Source organism: Eptesicus fuscus, chromosome 3 (genome assembly GCF_027574615.1).
Source record: "Eptesicus fuscus isolate TK198812 chromosome 3, DD_ASM_mEF_20220401, whole genome shotgun sequence".
In the NCBI taxonomy this organism is placed as follows: Eukaryota; Metazoa; Chordata; class Mammalia; order Chiroptera; family Vespertilionidae; genus Eptesicus; species Eptesicus fuscus.
In genome coordinates, this window is record NC_072475.1 from 99,760,399 (window position 1) to 99,784,014 (window position 23,616).

The 23,616-nt window shown below is 36.1% G+C and overlaps 1 protein-coding gene across 1 annotated transcript in view; it reads right to left on the reverse strand.

Moving 5' to 3' along the window:
- The window catches only part of ROBO2 (roundabout guidance receptor 2), a 744,230-nt gene that overhangs the window by 197,981 nt on the left and 522,633 nt on the right, over nt 1-23,616 (reverse strand). Inside the window, exons 6-7 of the mRNA XM_054710136.1 lie at nt 5,338-5,465; nt 839-850 (exon numbers count right to left, since the gene is read on the reverse strand). Of these exons, the coding sequence (XP_054566111.1) occupies nt 839-850; nt 5,338-5,465 (140 nt within the window). The remainder of the gene's footprint in view (nt 1-838; nt 851-5,337; nt 5,466-23,616) is intronic.

The following is a 23,616-nucleotide window of genomic DNA, read 5'->3' on the forward strand; positions in this document are numbered from 1 at the left end:
CATTCATTCATTCAACCATTCATCCATTTATGCATGTGTCTATTCATTTACTTATAACACAATTACCAAGGTTTCTTTTACCTAAACACATTTATTGGTAGGTTAAGCTAAACTTTAAAAAAATGCAGATAGGTTATTAAATCAATGAATTTAAAAATAATTTATCTTCCAAATATTTACTAATGATAACCACTTACATTACTGCAAGCAAAAGCTGTTAACTTCAATTTTGCAAAGCCAAATGAAGGATGAAATATATTGAAACCACAAACTTTTCATGCCAAAGAACATAGCTCATTACTTATTTTCCTCTTAGTTTAAATAACTATTTAATTTTATAATAACTTGAAGCAGTCTACTAAATTTACTTAAGCAGATATGCAGATAAGAAGTATGCAGCAGTTAAAATGCTCTTAAAAAGCAAAGACCCCCAGGCAGCTTAAAATAAGGGAAGTACACAAAATGATAGAACTTCTTAATTTATTCATACATAACTAATTTTTGAATATCAAACATAACTAATAATTGATTATTTTATACATACCAGAAAAAGGGAGTATTGTATTTTTCTCAAGAAAAGTTTGCAGTTTATAATATTAATCATTCATATATTCTTTTAGAAAAAAATTGTTACCTATTCATTTTTAAAATAGCAGAAGTCATTACAAAATTGTTTATCAACGTGATGAAAAGATCAGGAATAACTTTTACAGAAGATAGTCCCTCAAGCAATATTTTAACAGGGGTGAATATATTTCATTCTGTCAATTTCTACTATGCATGAGTTATGAAGAACTGTACAAAGCCATGCTAAATGGATAGAAGGATGGCTACTTACCAACAGGGCGAGCTGTAGACATTACAATGGTGTGGTGAGAACATAAAAAAGAAATTAAAAGAAAAGAAAATTATCAGAATGCATGATGTGTAATGTTACATTTAAGTATGGACAGCAGAATGATTTCTAGTCATTATTCAAGTATGAACGGAATATCTGATTTTGATAAAACTGAACGTTATAATGTAATTCTAAGAAAGTAATTTTTGTTACAGGCCAGGATTAACCATAAGCAATTAGAGAGATTTTATGTAAAGTCATATCTTCATCACTTAACTATAGTTATAATTTCAATGATATTTTTAGAGTTAAAAATCCTTGTGGTACTGTAAAGTTAAGAATCTGATGAATATAACTATTCAAGTCACAGACTAGCAAATGTCATGTCAATAAAAGAAGGCCGCACTGTCTGATTTAAATAGCAATTGGATTTTAAGCATGGTTAGTCAGAGCCATTACAGGACTACAGAAAAGCCCAGGACACTGCTTTTCAGCCAGTAATAAGTTAAGATCACATCACTTTTCATCCATGGACAGGGCAGATGAAAATATAACAAATAGGTTGGAACATCTTTAGAGATTTCAGCTGAGTAGCTCCCTAACTACTGTTAAGCTTTTTCTTATTTTGGCAGAGGGCAGGAAACAATGACTGACAAGTTGATTCCTGTTCACACTGAAAATGGCTTTCAAACTGGTGCTTCAATAAATTGTTATTTTTATTATACTGTAACTTTCAATTACTAAAATCAGTGATAATAGGTTGCCTCTATTATTAATGCACAGAAATTATAAGAGCCACACATGAGCTTAATAACATTTTTAATAATGAATAATGCTAAGTCAACTTAGATAGTAAACCACTTTATATAAAAAGCAATAGGCAAATATAGAACATACAGTACCATTTTTTAAATGAAGAAGAAATATATGTAGTAGCATTTAAAACTTCTACAAAATCTTACATTAAAAATATAAATTTATTAGATAAGCGTTTCACCCATATCCTAGTGAATGAAGCTCTAATGTATATGAAATGTGACTCTAGAACTGATGGCTAGTTTCATCATGATGATGTTTCATGGGGCATGATGAGATATGTATGGCCTTTCAAACCATGTTTATAGACACTCATTCACTCAACACACACATCATAATACTAACATTGTGCAATCTCTGAACAATACTAGAGTTGTTTTTATGTGAGATCCCTCGTTTTGTAATATTCACAATTAAAAGGGGAGATTAAGACAATTCAAAGAAAAATAAAGTAATTATAGTAGCATGAAAATTCTAGCTTAGTGAAACTCTAGTGTGCTCCATTGTCTATGATGGGTTTACTATAGTAACAGAAATAGAAGAATTTGCCCAAGGTACAACAATGTCTTTTTGTTTTTTGTTGTTGTAGGGGACACATGAAAATAATAATCAAGAATAAGACAACAGACTAATATCATAAAGTTGTGGCTTATTCTCACTGACAAGATTTCTATTAATTTTGCCAATGTCCAATAGAAAAATAACTGTCTTTCATTTTTAAATTTGCATTTTTCAGGTGCCATCCTAAGTTGAATCTCAAACATAATGTTTCCTATACATAGAAACAAAACAGCATTTTGATTTTATGCTATTAAACAGTGATAAAGAAGAAACCATGGTGAGAAATCGTTTTTTTAAAGAAAAAAAAAACATTTCTTTTTTACTTAGTTTAGGCAAGTTTCAAAAAAATTAAGGAATTATTGCCCTAAAAGCAAGATGGTTATTCCAATGAAGTCTTCATTTATGCAAAGCCAATTTGAGCAATTGAAAAATGGGGAAACATTGTGTTTACAAATATGCAGTTTGAGTTAACACAGTTTGAAGCTAATTTTAAAAGTATTGTTAGATCATTAATTATTTGATTAGAATATAAATGCTAGGAGGTTTGTTGTCCACCATCATCACTTCTTTCAAATTTTATGTTTGTCAAGTCAGCAAAAGCCGCTTCTTGCTGTTAAGCTAAATTGTATAGACTATTTTCACCATATTTTTGAAAGGGAAAATCAACCGCTGAGTAAGTCACTTTTTCAGATTTTGACTATAAAATTTATTTTCCTTTTCCCCATTTGGCTAAAGTGAACAATGTGGTGAAATTTTAACAGAAACATAACAATAAAATCTCTTGTCTTTATTACATAGCAGCATTGAATCCCGGAAAAACAAAACAAAACAAAACAAAACAAAGCAAAACCCCAGCAGGTGAATGTTGTCAAAATCAGCAAATTAAAGTAAACTGTGTCCCTGCATTAAATTGATGAAAATAGATGTGGCCTATTGCATCAGAATTGACCCTGTTTTAATAAAACAAGCAAAGGAGGGACTGAACATTTCATTTATGTGCCTAGAAAAATGAGCACAGAAAAAAAAAAAAAATGTCATAGATACTATTTTTTTCCTGTTAACCTCTTAGCATGAGTAATCCCAACTGCTTTTCCTAATGATAAAAATATTTTAAACAATATTTTATTCTACTTTCTATTGTATTATGGAGATTATTTTCTGTGGCGGGTTTGAGGATTCAGTGTTGGATGAGTAATAAATATACACCACACAGATTAAACTGTCTATTCCATCCACAAGACACAGAATAGGGAAGATAACTTTTAAGGTTTGCTGATTTTTTTTAAAAATCCTATTAAAAATAAACAACTCTTTCTATGAGTTTTGTAAGCTAGCTTTAAATGTCCATGCTCTGTTAAATGAAATGTTAAACCTGAAACTTTCTACAAATTATGAAAGCAATTAGCTGGGAAAGATCTTAAAGCAAACAGAACACTTCAAGTCTCATTCACGCAGGAACCCTGCTGCTTCTACAAACAAACAACTCCCCACATTTTCTCGCCATTTGTTTAGTCAGCAGATAGTTTTTGAATGGAACATTTCTTTGTTGCTTGTTTACTTTTTCCCCAGTCACTTCAGAGAAAAACAAACAAACTTTGGGGGGAATTTGGTCCAGTGAATTGTTTTTGCAAAGGACTGCCTAGAGAAAAACAAACCTATGTACAAATATAAAATCACCTACAGAGAATTCAGGTTAAATACAGTAAAGAGGCTTACAGAAGCTCAGGTTTTGACCATATGTAATCAGTATGTATATTCAATTGATATATATGATCATAACTTTTTATGACGTGTTACCTAATGAGACAGGAAAATATTGGTAAGCAACTAGCTTGCCAATTTTGCCTAATGTGTTTTGTATATCAGTTCACATCAAACTGGGGGGGGGGGGAGGAAGTAAAGTAGATGGAATAGAAATGGAGCAATTGGAAATTATAGAAATTACCAATTTTTTTGCAGGTATCCAGAGTGCGTATGTCTCCTGATAATTATCTGCAGGAAGGTGAGGGTTTTCTTTATGATTTGATGTGCAAATTGTAGATCTGACAAAAACAATTTTTCTTACCAGGTGGAGAACAACCAACCCAAATTCCTGTAAACCTCTCTCACAATCTTACGAAAAATTCTGGGAGCAAAGCTGCACAAGAGTAAGAGGTATGACTAAACAGGGTGAGCAGTAGCTGAGACCTGCATGAGAGTGTGCATCCAGCCTCCTCACCAGGAAGGCTGAGAGGAGAAGGTGTCAGGGGAGTGGAAGAAAGATGAAAAGAATGAGTAGGGATGCATTTGCCTGTTTCTGTCTAAAGTTCTTTGAGCATAAACAATACCGCAGACAATGTCTATTTGGCCAGAGTAAGTGTGGCTGTCTGCATGGCAATACTTGGTACCTTGGGCTATGTAATTTACTCATATGGATCAGTGTGCACCACCAGGAAGAGAGCTAATTCATTCTAGCTCACCGTAGGGTTAAGTGATGCTTTCCTTCACCTATAAGCAATTCCAGGGAGTCTATAAACGAACATTATCCCATGACTGAGAAAGTGCATGACACCCAGAAAGTGAAAGTTATTACATGAGGAGCACTGGCTATGTCAATTATTTAAGGCCAGTGAACTTCACAAATCACTCTCTAAATCAGATTTTCTCAACGCGGGAGCTCCTTTGTATTCATTTTTCACCTTTTGAAGCAGTGTTAGTTTTTTTTTTTTTTCCAGATTGCTTTTTGAATGCTGAAATAAAAAAGAATTTCAAAACAGTACTCTGCAAGTATAAAGTGACAAACTACTAAACTGAAAAACAAAGTACTTTTGAAATTAGCGACATTTAAATGCAACAAATAGTTCAAAGCACTGAAAATATGAATATCTATTTTTAAGATTTATTTTAAAATCATGTTAGCTATTATTTATTTTTAAAAATTAATTACTTCAAATAATCATCCCTTTGAACCCAAATTTGAAAGTAATTTTACCTCAATTAATAATACAGTGTACACAAAATCTATGCCTTTTAGTATAATAATAAAACAAAGTAAGCTATTATTTTGATGGTGGGTTCACTCACCCATGTAACCAAATGTTAGCCTGCTGCTTCAATCATATCACACATCTTAGGACTCTTACCTCGAACAGTCAGGGTGGCAGAGGCTTCCACTTTTCCAACCCGATTCTCAGCAATACACATGTAAGTGCCTTCATCTACGCTCAAGGCCTTTTTAATTCTCAGTGTGTAATCATCTTTGATGTCATATCTGTGTAGAATATAAATTGGTTTTATTAAATAGCTTTGGTTATATTTAGATAACAGTTCATTTTTCTACTCTATTTTGCCTGAAACAAAACAAAACAACACACACACACACACACACACACACACACACACACGCACGCACACACACACACACACCATTCAGCCATATAGTGCAATGCTTAGATTAAAGGTATTGCTAATATGATCATTAATTTCATATCTGATCTCCAGGTGCTTTATTATTAATTACCTATTTTTATAGAGGTACACAACTCTTTGCCACATCCAATGTGTTCAAAAAACTGGAAAACATTTATTCACAAAGATAAATGCACACATATGTTCACTGAAGCATCATTCACAGTGGCCAAGACATGGAGACAACTAAAGTGTCCTTCAATAGAGGATTGGATAAATAGATGTGGTCCATATATACTACGGAATACTATTCAGCCATAATAAAAGATGAAATACTGCCATTTGCAACAACATGTGTGGACCTTGAGAATATTATGCTAAGGAAGTAAGTCAGTCAGGAAAACCTAAGAACCAAATGATTTCACTCATAGTGGGGGTATAAAACTGAAACTCATAGACACAGACAACAGTATGGTGGTTACCAGACAGAAGGGAGTGGGGAGATAGTAAAGGGTAAAGGGGGCAAAATATATGGTGATGAAAGATGATTTGACTTTGGGTAGTGGGTACACAATGCAATATACAGATCTTATATTATCGAAATATGCACTTGAAACCGATATGATCCTTTTAACCAATGGCATCCCAATAATTTTTTAAAAAATAAAAAATCCACAAAAATATTAAATGTTTAATTAATAAGAAGAAATAAAATTTCTATTAAATGTTAAAATAACAACAACAAATTATCAAATGCATTACCAGCACTTTTTTTGGTTACTCTTAGACAACAAGTAGTTCATATTTGAGTTTCTTGGTGAGTTATATCCTATCATTTTATAGGTTACACTGCTTTCAAATGTAGGGTTTATTTTTTTAGGTATCTTGAGTATAAGATAGCTCAAATATTTAAAAGGGAAATTTATTTTCTCATTTGTTGGCAAACTGACAAAATAAGCATTGGTTAAAAGAATTAAGAATTTTTATTAAATCAGCAACATTAACTCTTAAAACATCAACATGTCTGGAGTGATCCTGAAAACACACATGCTCAGCTCTTTCTCAAATGGATCGTAATTTCTCTGAAACAATTACTTTTTCCCTAAAACTACATATTTCACAAGCAATTAGATTCTCCACAGGTCCAGTAAATGTGGCCTTTTTTCCTGTATTTCTTTCTGGATAAATTGCTATATGCCCAATTATAATCTCATTGGTGCTTTACACTATTGCTCTGGGTATTTGGAGAAATATGCATTTTCCCCAGAGAGTAAATATTGACTTAGCAATATGATAAATATGAGTAATAGTTTCTTACACTTCAAGAGTTCTTTACACTTCACAACAGAATTTAATAGACTATTTCACAACAATAAATGACTTAGAGAAAATGCCTACTCCCAAACACCATTTTACAGAATGCTAAGATTGTTGTCTTGAGTTGCAAAAATAAAACACAAAAAAACTGTGACAGTATTTCTGTGACAAGGACATTTATTTTTCTAACACAGAGCAATGCACCCCTCCCAGCTGCCATGTGTGTTTACTGTTCTAATTGCATGTGCACTGGGCAGGTGTGCATTTCTCTATTTTGTGTTCAGAGTTTCAAAAACTCCAGAAAAAACCCCTGTATCAATATTTTTCTCAATATGAATCTAAAAACAAATGTAATCCTTAGAGGTTTATAATGTGTTAACTAACACAGACACACTTTAAAATTATGATGTTATTGAGCAATCTAATGTACTTAAACTTTGCCCTGATTTGCTCTTATACTGTTTTTACATAGTTGAGAATGAATTTTAAATAACTGGATTCTATTTTGGTAGAAAACAGCTACTTTCTACACATGGCATAATGTTATATATGTTCAACGTGTAGGAGGTATCATCTGACTTTAATTAAAAATAGGGAAAAAAAGAAATAAATGAAAAATCATTACTAGTGAGGAAACCCTAATAGAAACGGGGTGATTTTGATTGTGAAATCTGCCAGTCTCAGACTTGTATAAATGCAGTCATTGTTGCCAGGTTTGATTAATGACAGTTGTACAATCATGTGCTGACAGTCCCCACCATAAAGATACCTTTTTTTCCTGATATGAAACACTGCTGAAAAATGCAACCCAATCAGATTTGGCCGCTGGACAACATGTGCCATCATCACTGTACCGTAAATGGAGATTGATTGGTAACCAGCTGGGACAAAGTGGGAAAAGAAGCTCTGGTTTTGTGTTGCCCCCCCACCCCCCGCCCCCAATGGAAAAAAGAAACTGAATTGTGTCAAAACCATTACCATCTGTTGTTCAGCTAAATAATAAACAAAACAAAATAACTCAAAATAAATCTATTTTAATACTTAAAACAACACTTTGTATGCAAGTTTCTATTTGTGCGTGATCTTAAAAGTGTTTCAAAAGAACATATTACTCATTTGTTAAAGAAACAGAGTACTGCATTTTAAAATCACTTCCAAATTGAAATTAAATAATCTATTTTAATTCTTCCTTCTAAAGAAGCTTTCTCTTTTGGGAATGTTTCTTATCAATCTAAGTTTATTTTGAAAATATCAAACAAGATTTGAAAAATGGTAAAATGTTATAACATAACCACATTTCATACATTTCTCTCACTTTGCAATCCCCAATGCACATTCAACTTCTAGGATAGAAACTTCTCATGATTTCCTGGCTTTTTGTGGATATAATTTGGGGACTTCTCCCTCCAAGTTTTCCACAGTGGCTTTAGAATTGGGGGGAGGGGGGAGGACAAAAAATAGACTACAAATTCTGTTAGAAAGTGAAATTTTACCATGCTCAGTTCAAGCCTGTGTATCTCATTGCCTTGTTTGGATTCCATGAGAGCTCTACACTAATAAAACTCCATGAATGGCCATTTTCATCTCAAAAGCACCTTTGTTTTTCATGGAAGTAAATTTATTTTCTCAACATTATTAGTTTTTGAAATCACCTACTACTTCTTGCTATAAGATGCCTGACTCCAATTCTAAAACAAGTGTTTTAACTTAGCACTTAAAATGTTATTGCCTATCTGCTCTATTAATCATTAAGTTGGCCTATAGGAAAAAGTATGAATTTAACCAGGAAATATTTAATGTCTATGCAAGTAAATGTGTCTTTTTTTAAGGGAGACTTGAGAAGTTTGTTTTCAATTTTCAAAAGACTTGCAGTCAATCCTAACAGCTGAAGATCACCTTCTACCTTTCAGACTCTTTCATACAATAAATGCCTGCAGTTATAGGCATTACACTGGTCCATAATTCAATAAAAAGTTAACTATGGAGCTTTATATGAAAAGGTCACAATGTTTATTGCCTATCTTATAAATAGTAATTTTTAGGATAAAAATCATATCTTAATTTTATAAAATCATTCATTGATAATTAAAGACCCACCCTTAAACTAATGGAGGCCATGGTGTGGATTACAGTAGATATGGAGATGCATCCATTTAGAAGTCAGTGATGATGTATTTCTATTAGTCAAAAAAGTCCATTTTAACAATTCACAAGTTTGAATCAAGGTACTCTTCTACATAACATAAATGTTCTCGGAGAAATTTAAACCTTTTTCCTCTTTCAGTCTTGACAACTGAAAATAGGAAAAAGTTGTCAATTTTCCTGAAACAATTTTTCTGCTCACAGTTTTTCAATCAAAATCTTTCCACAAACAATACTTGTTACTAAAACTCATGTAAGTGCTTGGCAACCTAAATATCAGGTGATATTTTCTTAATCTTTAATATTTAAGGTATATCCTAAAGTTAAGCTCTTAAATCAATTGAGGTCTGGGATCTTCAAATACGCAAAACCAGCCATTAGTATTTTGCTGGCAAAGGGATACTGAGTCATGTTTACTATACATTGTAGCCAACCCGGGTCACATTCTTTTTTAAATTTACGGTTATAATGCAGGTTAGTGTTTACCATTTGGATAAAGAAATCTTTACCTATCCTTTCAGTTGGGTCACAAGCATTTCTGGGCACTGCAACTAAGAGCAATATAAAAATAGAGATATCCCTTTAAAAATGAAAATTAATGTAATATTCATTGAAAAAAAGCTAACAAAAATCTTGGGAGAGATTTGTATGCAAATAACAACAGGCAAGGTGGTGTCTGAAAAGAACTTGCTATTATGTTCTGGAAGCCTCTGCTGTAAGCCAAAGTGAACCTTGATGATACTCTGACTCTGCCTTAAATAACCAAACAACTCCTCATAATTCTCATTGAGTTGTGTGTATTTGTCATCCAGATCCTTATAACCATTACTCTGAATTATTTCTCTGACAAATTACTTGCCTCCATTTCATTTAATTCCTTTTTCTAATGATTCCTCTTTTTCTTTCTTTTAGCTCTCATATCTTTCCTTACATGCTAACCTGCTACCTCTAACCCTTGCCAGCCTGACCCATATGTGGAAAACTCCTCTACTATATCTCCCTTTAGCACAACTGAGGGAGCAGGACATTTTCCAACTAAAAAGCTAAGAGAAAACAAGTAAGTGAAAAAGATGTTTTAAAACATCCACAATCAGATAACAATAGTTGATATAATGACGTGCAGATTTCAGATCACTAGGTAGTTAGGCCCAATGACAACAGCTAGACAGCAGGACACCCACCACCTTGCAACCAGAGCCTGTCTTTGGAGTTTGAGAAATTAAACCAAATCGTAGCTGAGCCCTCCCAGAAAGGCCAAAGCATCCTGCTCACCCAGATACTAAAAGTGCCTGCAAGTTTTAATCAGTGTAGGCTGTGGCTATCTTTTGTGTGTCCCTGTCTCTCCCATCTTCTACAACTATGACAGGCAATAGAGACTCCAGGGATTCATTATCTTGGCAAACTTGTGGACTTCACAGCCTGTTGTCCTTAGTTGCTACCTGTTTTCATCTTCTGTCATCTTTCATTTTTCACCTTTTCTGCAGTGAGCTTCATCACCTCTCATATAATTGCTCACAAAATTTTTGTAGTCACTTCTACAAAACTTTTCACTCTGCCTTTTGAGCTATCTGCTCACAGATGTGTAAACCTCCCTTATCCTCTATATTCTCAGATTTTCAACCTCACCTCCATGCCTTAATGCAGTGGTTCTCAACCTTTCTAATGCTGCGACCCTTTAATACAGTTTCTTATGTTGTGGTGACCCCCAACCATAAAATTATTTTCATTGCCACTTCATAACTGTAATTTTGCTACTGTTATGAATCGTAATGTAAATATGTGTGTTTTTGATGGTCTTAGGTGACCCTGCTAGCAGTTCTCAACCTGTGGGTTGCGACCCACAGGTTGAGAACTGCTGTGGTAGAGCCTAAGACCATCAGAAAACACAGATATTTACATTACGATTCATTAACAGTAGCAAAATTACAGTTATGAAGTAGCAATGAAAATAAGTTTATGGTTGGGGGTCACCACAACATGAGGATCTGTATTAAAGGGTCACGGCATTAGAAAGGTTGAGAACCACTGCCTTAATGGAAATCTGGCTCTTTCCTGAGGTTTGTGGAAGGGTGGGGGTCGAGGGGAGGTGAAAGAAACTTCCCAGCCATTACAAACAGTTATCCAGTGCCTGAGACATAGTAAATAGATATTTTTAACTGAGTTACTTATCTTCTCTCACAAAAAATAAAACAAAGCAAAACAAAACAAAGACTTAATTGAATTCCTATCATGCCATCCAGTTTTAAATAGATTCTTTACAATTTATTTTTCTTTAGAAAATATAATAATTAATAGGACCTTCATCATAGGGCTTTTTAAAGCATTAAATGAGTTAACAATTTTATAGTGTTGAGACTTGAACCTGGAAAATAATAAATAACCAATAAGTGCCAACTGAAATTTTCCATAACTGCACCTCACTTCAATTGTTTTTCATCCTCCAATGATATTATCTCCATCTCTCTTTGGTAATTGTCTCATAGCAGGATCCTAGACTTTATACTCAACTGGAATGGCTCTACCTTTAAAATCTGAATTTTAAGTGTCTGATACTACCATAACCATGAATGTTTCTTACTGTTTTAATTTGTTTACAAACAGAATTCTTCCACCTTTTCTATCAATCTTACATCATTACTTATTTCTCTATTCTACTTAAATTCTATGATCCATAAGTCGCTTGCCAATATCCTGTATTACTGTGCCATTGCTTTTCTGTTGTATTTGCCTAGCAAAACCCCAAGTATTAATATAATACTTTACCATCTTCTTTATTTTATAAAGAGTAGATTAATAAATGTTCAATTCATCTTTGACTCTCTCTAGAGAGAAGTCCAAGCTTCCAAACCTGGCCTGTATGTTCTTCCTGTACTGGACTCTGTTCACCTTTGCAGTCCCATCTTGCCCCACCATCTACCTTTCACTCAAGCCCTCAAATGAACTCCAGAATTTGCAGCCTCTCTACTGCCTCTGCATCTCTGCAGATGCTGTGTCCTCACATCTAGACCTTTTTCCATACCTAACAAACTCTTTCTCCCTTTAGCCTAACTACTTCTACTCATCATCTTTTTCATTTCAAAGCATTTTCTTCATGTTCAATCTCTTCCAATCATGGCTATTACCACAATTAACACCACATTGCACACGGTCCTGGAGCAATCTATACTTCAAAAGAGGTATTAACTAAAAGAGAATAACCTTGCTCACATCTATCCTTTTCCCATGTATGGTTTAATCTAGAAACCACAAATACACTTGTTGCCTAGAGGAAGAAATTCAATTTTGAGCAGCAGCATTAATAACAAAAGTGAGGTCCCAAAAGTGTAGATAAAACCTAATGTCAAGATAAATTGTGTATAATGAAAATATACATATATTTCATCACTGATAATCCTTGAATAATATGGATCATTAACATCAAAAGCTTAAATGACAATTTTATAATTATAACTTTATATATATATTAGAGGCTCAGTGCACGAAATCTGTGCATTGTGGGGAGGGGGGTCCCTCAGCCCAGCCTGCACCCTCTCCAATCCAGGACCCCTCAGGGGATGTCTGACTGCCGGTTTAGGCCCCATCCCTGCAGGATCGGGCCTAAACCAGCAGTCGGACATCCCTCTAACAATCTGGGACCGCTGACTCCTAACTGCTCACCTGTCTGCCTTCCTGATCACCCCTAATCACTCTGCATGCCTGCCTGATGCCCCTAACTGCTCCCTTGCCTGCGAGATTGCCCCTAATTGCCTCCGCATGCCAGCCCAGTCACCCCTAACTGCCCTTCCGCTGCTGGCCTGGTCACCCCTAACTGCTCTCCCCTGCTGGCCTGATTGCCCATAACTGCCTCTGCTTTGGCTCCTGCCACCATGGCTTTGTCTGGAAAGACATCCAAAAGGATGTCCAGAAGACATCCAGTCTAATTAGCACATTACCCTTTTATTAGTGCATATATATATATATATCTATATATAAATATAGATATAGATATATAGATATAGATATATATAGATATATCTATATATATGTATATATACTAGAGACCCGGTGCATGAAATTTGTGCATGGGGGTGTGTCCCTCAGCCCAGCCTGCACGCTCTCCAATCTGGGACCCCTCGAGGGATGTCCGACTGGTCTCTCACAATCCAGGATTGCTGGCTCCCAACTGCTCGCCTGCCTGCCTTCCTGATTGCCCCTAACTGCTTCTGCCTGCCAGCCTGATCACACCTTAACCACTCCCCTGCCAGCCTGATTGATGCCTAACTGCTCCCCTGCCAGCCTGTTTACCCCTAACTGCCCTCCCCTGCAGACCTGGTCTTCCCCATCTGTTCTCCCCTGCAGGCCTGGGTCCCCCCAACTGCCCTTCCCTGCAGGCCCGGTCACCCCCAACTTCCTTCTTCTGCCGGCCTGGTCACCCCTAACTTACCTCCCCTACAGGCTTGATCGCCCCCAACTGCCCTCCCTTGCAGGCCTGGTCCCTCCCAACTGCCCTCCCCTGTGGACCATCTTGTCATGGCCATCTTGTGTCCACATGGGGGCAGCCATTTTTGACCACATGGGGCAGCCATCTTGTGAGTTGGAGTGATGGTCAATCTGCATATTACTCTTTTATTAGATAGGATAGAGGCCTGGTGAATGGGTGGGGTCCAGCTGGTTTGCCCTGAAGAGTGTCCCGGATCAGGGTGGAGGTTCCCTTGGGGCATGGGGCAGCCTGGGCAAGGGGCCTGTGGTGGTTTGCAGGCCAGCCATTCCCCCTGGCAACCCAAGCACAAGCCCTGGTATCTGGGATTTATTTATCTTCTAAAATTGAAACTTTGTAGCCTGGAGTGGAGGCTTAGGCTGGCCAGGGCTGCAGAAGCTTGGCTTCCTCCATCACCGGGGCCAACCCTAACCTCCTGCTCTCTCCAGCTCCGTGGCTGCTGCCATTTGTGTTGGGATTTATTTATCTTCTATAATTGAAACTTTGTAGCCTTGAGTGGAGGCCTAGGCCAGCAAGGGCAGGCGGAAAGCTTGGCTTCCTCCATTGCAGGGGAAACCCAAGCCTCCCTCCTGCTCTCTCTGTGGCCGCAGCCATCTTGGTTGGGTTTATTTGCATATTTGCTCCTTATTTGCTGGTGGGTGTGGCTTGTGGGTGCAGCGGAGGTATGGTCAATTTGCATATTACTCTTTTATTAGATAGGATATATATAATTGCTTCAATTAGTTCAGAATTGTTCATACATTTACATGATTATTTTACAATGATTATTTACTGTTGAAAGTATTACATATGTCCCCTTTTTCCCCCATTGACCCTGTCCAGACTGCTCCTGCCCCCGCTCCCCACACAAGGCCTTCAGCACCCTAGTGTCTGTGTCCATAGGTTATGCATATATGCATGCAATATGGTTGATCACCTCCCACCCACCCACCCTTCCCTGCCTTTCCTCTGAGATTCCGCATTCTGTTCCCTGCTTCCAGTCTCTGGATCCACTAGGTTCATCAGTTTATTTTGTTAATTAGATTCCACATATGAGTGCAATCATGTGATACTTGTCTTTCTCTGACTTATTTCACTGAGCATGATACTCTCTAGGTCCTTCCATGCTGTCTCAAAGGGTAAGAGATTCTTCATTTTTACTGCTGCATAGTATTCAATGGTATAAATGTACCACGGCTTTTTTATCCACCCATCTACTGATGGCACTTTGGGAAGTTTTCAGATCTTAGCTATTGTAAATTGTGCTGCTATGAACGTAAGGAGCATACATTCATTCTGATTGATGCTTTGGATGTCTTAGGATATATAGTATTCCCAGAAGTGGGATCACTGGATCAAATGGCAGATCCATATTTAATTTTTTGAGGAAACTTCATACCGTTTTCCATAATAGTTGCACCAGTCTGCATTCTGACCAGCAGTGTACTAGGGTTCCCCTTTTTCCACATCCTAGCCAGCACTTGTCATTTGTCAATTTGTTGATGATAGCCATTCTGAGGTGAGAGACGGTACCTCATTGTCCTTTTGATTTGCATCTCTCATATGATTAGTGACTTTGAGCATTTTTTCATATGTCTCTTGACCATCTGTATGTCCTCTTTGAAGACATGTCTATTTAGGTCCTTTGCCCATTTTTTAATTGGATTCTTTGTCTTCCTTTTGTTAAGTTGTATGAGTTTATTATGTATTTTAGATATTAACCCTTTATCAGATGTATCATTGCCAAATATGTCCTCCCATACAGTTGGCTCTCTTTTTGTTTTGTTGACAGTTTCTTCTGCTGTGCAGAAGCTTTTTATTTTGATATATAGTAGTCCCATTTGTTTATTTTCTGCTTAGTTTCCTTTGCCTTAGGAGGCTGATGCTCTATCCACTGAGCCAAACCAGTTAGGGCTGGGAATAGATTATTACTTGCTATGGAACTTGTCCTGTGTATACTTAGTCTCTCCCCAGTAGATGACAGTAGCATCTGATCCCCAAATGTGGTAACTGACAATGTCTCCAGTTATTGCCATAAGTCTCTCTGGGAGTGGGAGTAGCAAAATTAGCTCTTGACAAGAACCACTGCCCTAAATGTATATCTGTTGAGCACCACATTCCAGATAGAGTACTGGATATTTGAGATTAAAGATAAATATGGAAAAAATTATTGAAGATACAGAAATAAATAATTGTTGAGGATACAGAAATAAAATAAATAATTTTAGCACTATTTTCTCTTAATTACATGGAGATACAAAAAATAAAATAGCCATTGGTTGTAGAGGGAATGAAGGGTGTCCCAGGTTCAAAACAGGGAATGAACAGGGGTTTGAATCCAGCTTTGCTAACCTCGGATCCTGTGATCTTAAGTATGTTGCTATTGTTTCTAAGCTTTAATTCCTCCTCTGTTAAAGAATGGATTCATACTTTAAGGTTGTTGGAAAGATTAATTATAAGCCATGTAAATCCCTAGCATGAAACTAGGGGGTCATCAAGAAAATTAAAGTTTTGTTATTCTGTTAATATTATGTCCTTTAAAATGATTATTTCATTGTACTAATAGTTAAGAGAGTGGACTTCAGGGCTAAAATGCTTGGATTCAAATCTCTCTCTACCACTTAAATTTGCACCTTAGATTCTTCATTTATAAAATAAGGATTGTAAGAGAAACTTTCAAAAAAGCAATTGTGAAGATTAAATCAAGTTGCATGTGAAACACTTATAGGTATTAGCTATTTCTTCCATAGTTAATCAATTTTAAGATACACATGGTTCATATTTCAAAATCTCTGAAATTAGAAATCATTCTTCATAGATGGCATATCACAGTTGATTTGCCATTTTTTTTCTCCTTAACTATGAGAAAACATACTGTAGGATCTCACAAAGAACTCTGAATTGGATTCAGTGACATGATATTATTATATGTTTAAAAATAATTAGGCTAAACAAATCTTGTATTTCTCTCTTTATTAAATACAACACCTTTCATCCAGGCACTTAAATGATAAACTTCAGTATTACTTTTAACCTCTTTTTTCACATAAACCCTGATATGCAATCAATTTCCACCTACAAAATAAAGCTTTCCATTGCACTGCCATTTGAATTATTAAGCATGATTGTATATTCACAGGAAATATCCCAATGTCATTCCCTAACTACCTTTTAAGTAATTTTCTAATATGTATGTCTACCTCCAAACTTTCTCAACTCCAACCTACCCTGTATGTAAATATGAGATTCAATTTTCTAAACCTAGAGGCAAAGATACATTTCTATTCAATGTGCTTCTTGAATTCCCATTCTATAGTGTGTTCAGTGTAAACGCTTGGAATTAGAGGCTTTCATAATAAAGCCTCAGCTATCCTTGCTGCCCTCAAGTGCCACTCCGCTACGGTGAAGGCAAACTGAACCACTAATCACTGGCTTACATATTCCATCACTGAAGCATTTTCCTCCTGCTTCCATCTCTGTCTCTTTAAACAGTCTTCTCTGCAGTTCCACTTACAGGAATTCTCCTTTCCAGACCCATCTCCAGGTCACATGGGACTAAAGTTGCTTTTGTTTCCTAAAACCCAAAAGAGTCTTGTATATCACAGTTTCAATGTAGTTTGCCTTATTTAATAATTAAGGGAATATGTATTTCATACCCTCTACTAAAATACTCCAGAACATAAAAAAAAAAAATCTTTTTTATGTGTTGCAATATCAATACATAAAAATGCCTAGTAAATATGTCTAATTATTTTGAAGTAACTCTTGAAATATAATAATAATTTGAGATAATTGACATCTTACTACAAATTATGTAGTAATTGTGGGTTGAAAAGCTATTATGGTAATTTTTGTGATTGTAACAGTCTTGCTAATAACAATGATCAGCAATATTTCTACACTGAGTTCTTGTCACATGATGATTCACCTTTTCAGAAGGGACTTCTGGTATTTTAATTTTTTGGTAACTGCCCCTAGGGCAACTCCCACCTCTAAATATGACCTTTTAGAATGAAGCACCAATGAGTTAATATTATGTAACAAAAGAAGTAGAGTTCACCAATAATTGATTCTACTGTATGGAGAGTGGTACATTCTTACGATACTTTGAAAGTACTTGTTCTCTTTACTCTTATCTTTGACAATTGTATCTTCTTCACACATTAACTAATATATAAACCTCATCCATCATGCCATTGTAATACTGAGTCTCAAATTATTCTCTGAGTTGTTTTTTTTTTTTTTTTTTCATAACAGTTGACTAGAATAGCTGGGCTGAACAGCAACTTTGCAAAAAGAAATAATAATAATAATAATAATAATAATACCACCACATTGGTAGAAAATATGAAGCTTGGAACTCAGTCCTGCCTACCAGTTCATAAGTGTTCATACAATTGTTGATAATCAAATACTATCAAGAAAATGTAAAACAACACTCTCAGTAAATTCAACTGTCCTATGAGCACTGTTAGGCAACAAAGATAAAAAAGAGAAATTAAATTATCATGCCCTAAAAGATTTCATAGTTCTAGATCAGTGGTTCTCAACCTTTCTAATGCCATAACCCTTTAATACAGTTCCTCATGTTGTGGTGACCCCCAACCATAAACTTATTTTCGTTGCTCCTTCATAACTGTAATTTTGCTACTGTTAATGAATCGTAATGTAAATATCTCTGTTTTCTGATGGTCTTAGGCTGGGCCGGTCAGGGGTCGGGGGAGAAACAGGAGGTTCGCTGGCCATCCCCTCCTCCAATTGGGGTGGAGGTGGCTGATTGGGGATGGTGATAGCCAGGGGGAGGGACTACAGGAGGTTGGCAGGCCGACCCTGGCCCTGATCCAGCCGGGGGGAGGAGCAGCCCCCCAATCGGGCTGGTTGGCCGGCTGCAGTGCACCTCATAGCAACTGGTCATTCCAGCATTCCGGTCGCTTGGCTTTTATATATATAGATACTGTTAAATTCTCTCAGCAAGCATTTTTTTTAGTCTCTGAAATATTTTTATTTCCAGATTCAATGTTAAGGAGAAGAGCATATGAACATATTAAGTTAAAATATTCTATAAGGATAAATATAGAATTGTTTTGAACTTTGTTTTAATAAGCAGTGGAAAATAATACTAAATTTTTAAAACATGCAAACTGATTTATATGCTATAATAAATTTATACATGCTAAGTGCCATTATGATAAACATTATAAAATCTTTAATGTATACTTTATTACACAGATGTATTTTGTACTCTCTGATAGATGTAACTCATCTAGGCAAGCATTTACTAAGCTGTTCTTTCCTAAACTTTAATCCCAACTGAAGAATGGAAAAGAACTGTCCCTACCCAGTGCCATTAGTAGTGTTCTAAAGTACGGATTTTGCCATACTTACTATATTTGTGTTCTATTTTTCTCATTTATAATACAAGGAGAATAATAGCATTTACATAAGTTTTCCTATGGATAAATACATTACTATAAATTGCCTAGAGTGTATCTGGTATAGACTAAGTACTATGTAATCTATATATATAAAAGCCAAGCGTCTGGAATGACAGACCAACCAGTCGCTATGACGTGCACTGCAGTGGCCAACCAGCCCGATCAGGGCCCCGATCACCACTCCCCAACCTTCCACAGACCCTCCCCCCGCCCGGTCTGGCCCCCGATAGGCCCTCCTCACCCCAATCGGGGGCAGGGCCGGCTGGCCAATCACTTGCAGACCCTCCCTCTTGCTGGCCTGGCCCCAATCGCGGCGGGACCCCACCTGTGCATGAATTCATGCACCAGGCCTCTAGTCCTATATAATAAAAGTGTAGTATGCAAATTGTCACCTTGACCGGGAGTTTGACCTGGGGGCAGGCCGACCTGGGGAAGGGAGGGAGGCCCCGGCTGGCAGCTGGCAGCATCTAGGGACCCTACCACTGCACAAAATTTCATGCATTGGGCCTCTAGTATATTTATAAAAAAGGAAAATACAATAAAAACAACTCTTGAATAAGTACTAGACTTTTTTCTATAAAAACCTAAATAAACATTCAGGGTCAATTTTTTTTTTTTAATTAAAAATATTTCTCTGTATATCTGACAAGCTGTATACAAAACATAAAAATTATTTTTCTTTAGTAATGGGTTTATGTGTAATTTTACTTTCCCTTTTAGGCCCATCTGTTTCAATTTGCTGTGTTTTTTATACTCCTATAAAATGTATTATCATACTTTTTAATATAAGTTGATACCATTCATAGAATTTCATAATTTAAAGTCACCATAGAAGCCATCCAACTGAACTCACACATTTTGCAGATACGGACTCTGGTACTCAAACATGCAAATTGCTTAAAATAACATGGCAAATTTTGGCAGATTTGGGATAAGAATGCTGATCTCCTAAATTCCATTTACCTTGCAGTCCCACATTACAATTCAACTTAATCTGAATAACAACAAAACGAATCAGAAATATATCTTAAGGGTGATTAAAAATGATCTAAGTGATTCTCACCACAAATTCTCTTGTGAAAAGAAGGATCGGTGTTAAGATAGTCAATTAAAAAACATTTTCCTTTTTAAAATGTGTTTATAGTAAAGGTAAACATCTAGGTAAGAGAATGTCTTCAATGGCAAATGTACAGTATAGCCCCCTGTGGGATATGGTGTGACATGTGACTATCTCTTTTTAAGCCTTTGGCTTTTCCTACAGTTTGGGTTAAGGAAAATGCTACCCTAGACCAACCTCAACCTCGCTGAATGCTCTAACATGTAACATGGCCAGGTCCCAACTTCTCACATGTAACATGCCACACGCCATGGCTCCTATGTGGGACAATACCCACATGCCAATGACAGGTGGCACTTAGGCAGATCCTTTTGCTCTGCAAACTGACACCTGGTCTTGGTTCTGCTCTCACACAACACAAGAGCTGCCAGTTAATGGGCAGGAAAGCATCTTTGACTTCAAGGTATTTCCTAGTCCAAGTGTGTCCCAGCTTGTTAGCTGACCACTGGCCAGAGCCCAAATTGGATGCCAGTTCCTGCATTGTTTCTGAGCTGAGATTCTCAACAGATGGGCCAGTGTAGTCACAGGACAAGGCAACTTGCACTCCCCATGCTAGGTGGCAATTAGTTTTGTGTTAACAGCAACTATTAGCACCTATTTGATGAAAACATAGGAAAAAGCACCACTTTGGCATCCTTCTAAAAGTTGCTAATTAATCTTGTCTGTAAACAAAATCTATATCTTCTGCCTCCAACACAGTAACTTTGACCTGATTCAAGTTTAGATTTTCAAAATGCCAAGGCAGTTTGTGTGGCTTATGAAATTGGTCTAAAAATTACTCTTAACACTAATGCTATAATAGTATGTTTGTAAAGTTATTCATTCATGACTGATTATCTAATTTTTTTTTTTAATCCTCATCTGAGAATATGTTTTTATTGATGTTTGGAGAGAGGAAGGGACAGGGAGAGAGGGGGCGGGGAGGGGAAGAGAGAGAGAGGCATCATTCAGTTGCCTCCTGAACGTGCACCGCCTGGGGATCAAACCCACAACCTGGTATGTACCCTGGGGGAGAATCGAACTCACAACCTTAGGTATATGGGTCGACATTCCAATCAACCAGCCACCCGGCCAGGGCTGATTATTTAAAATTGTGTCTAAAATATAAAATTTCTAAGTGGCTCAAGTCCATAAGTAATAATCATGTAATTAGGAAGCCCATTAGTTTCAAATGCAGGTTTCATGTTGGACAGGTCCTAAATAAAGTCCTGACCCAGAGTGTATTAATGCATGACTATGGAAACTTCTTTAAGCTTCTGTTTCCATATCCCTTAAATGAGACTAATATTATGCTAGAACACTATTCTTTAAAATAAAGGAATTAATGTATGCAAAAAGCATTTAGAAGAGTGCATGGCAAACTAAATCCTGCAAAAACTGCTTGCTTTTATCATTACATAATCTTCTTATAAAAGCAGTGGTTTGCTTATTACCAGCAGACAAACAATACATTATAATGTGTGAAATTTGAGGGTCCCAGCCCAGACGTCTTTTTGCACTGGGGCTGGGATACAATATCTGGATCATGGACAATCTCCCAGAGGTAGGAAAATAGGTGTTAACTCCCAGGCTTGGCAAACTGTCTCGTAAAATTTATAAATAAATCTAGGTGGTTTAAAAGAAAAAGTTATATTTACTAAATCAATTTCTTTGGAAATCAATTGGCAAAAAATAGTATCCATAAAAACTGTATACTCTATATTTTTCAGTCTTAACTATATTTTCCTTGTAAATATATATATATATATATTACATGCCACCAGTCAGTTAAATTTATAAAACTGGAACACCTGTTATGTGCATCCATCTTAAAGTGTTTATAGTGCTTTGAATTAGTTATATCATTTTAATAACCCTTTGAGCTAGAATAGATGGCATAATTATTCACCCAGTACAAATGTGCCAGAACATAGGTTAATCACTAGTCCTGTCGCATCGCTGGTCCATATCAACAGGATGTAAAACATGAAAGGCTTAAATAGCTTCTCCAAGGTTACACTCCTAGAGAGCGGTAGAGAAATCTGTCAAACATCATTTCCAGAACATGGGAGTGTAACTAAAAGGATAAATGATCAAAAAGTGTCAAAACAAGGCTAAAGTCTAACATTCCTGGCAATGGCCTCAATAGTCTTTATGTTAGTAATAGCTGTATGTACACATCTCACAGCAATTGTCCAGGCAGTTCTGTATTTTTTCAGACAGAAATGGCTAAGACATCGGTATCACGGAAAAATCATGGAATATTCAGTAACTCTTTTCTTTATATGTCTGAATCTTAAGGACTGATCCATTTTTCAGGTGTCATATATGCAATATATATATATATTACTTTTCACTTGCTTTCAGTTATTTTTTTCCCCCTTCTTTTTCAAAACCCATTTTAATTGACCAATCTCGACCAGCCAACCTAATCAGCATGGTTATTTATCAGGAGCCCAAATTACCACGTGTCCTTGAAGCCCACCCTGTGTGTGGGGAAGCTGATGGCCTCCGCAGGGTGGCTGAGCACCTGTTCAGCATTTCTGCATCCCAGCACAGGCTCTAAACAATGGCGCTTCCAGTCAATTAACACAAGAACATTCTCCAGGGCAAAGTGGGAAGAGCCACTTAGTGTAAAAAAGGGAATTATAAGTGGTTCTATTCAGTTCCTTTTCTTAAGGATCATGTATTTAGGTGAATCTCACATTTCATTCAACTAAGAACTCTAAAAAGTCTCTCTTAAAATAGACTTGTACTTTATAAAAAGGAAATTATCAGTTGGTCCAGGAAAATTGATAGAATTTTACACTATATATCTTGAAATTCTTATTCTCCAGTTTCTTTTATATTTTTATGAAATATTCATGAATTATATTCACTGTGTGTAAGCCATCTACTGCATTTAGAATTTGTAGGCATATGTAGGAATGTAAATGGCATATTTTATTTCCTTTTTTCTCTGACAAGCTATTATGAACATTCCTTTCTATACTCGAAATCCTTACTAAGGAAGTTGGTATCACTTTAGAATTAGTTTAGAACTTACATAAAAATGATATAAGAAATATCATGGAACTAACTAGTCATGATATACTGAAAATCACATGATTGATGAAGATTGTTAAATTTCCTGTCTACAGGCTTTTAAAAGACTGCTAATAATTAACTAAAATGCAAACTGCACTGACAAGCCCAAATAAGAAACTGCAATTAGATTGATCACACTACTTCTCACCTATATTCTGAGAAGGAAAATTATTATTCTCTTTCTTAATATTAGATTGAACAGAATATTGTATTATTGTTATATTTCAATTTTATTTATTTGGTTGTAAGTTTATTGCATTTTGTTTCCTTTATCTCAATATAATAGGGTATTTTCCATACCGCTTCAGCACATCTGTGTATATGTATAAGTATGTATTTTTTATTTTGGTATAACAATACTATACAAGATCCCTATGCTATCATGGGACATGGCATAAGATAGTAATTTGAGCCAGTTATTAAAAATTCTGGCAACTTCTCTTAAAATGAAACACTATATGAAAAGATGTGCTTGATCATC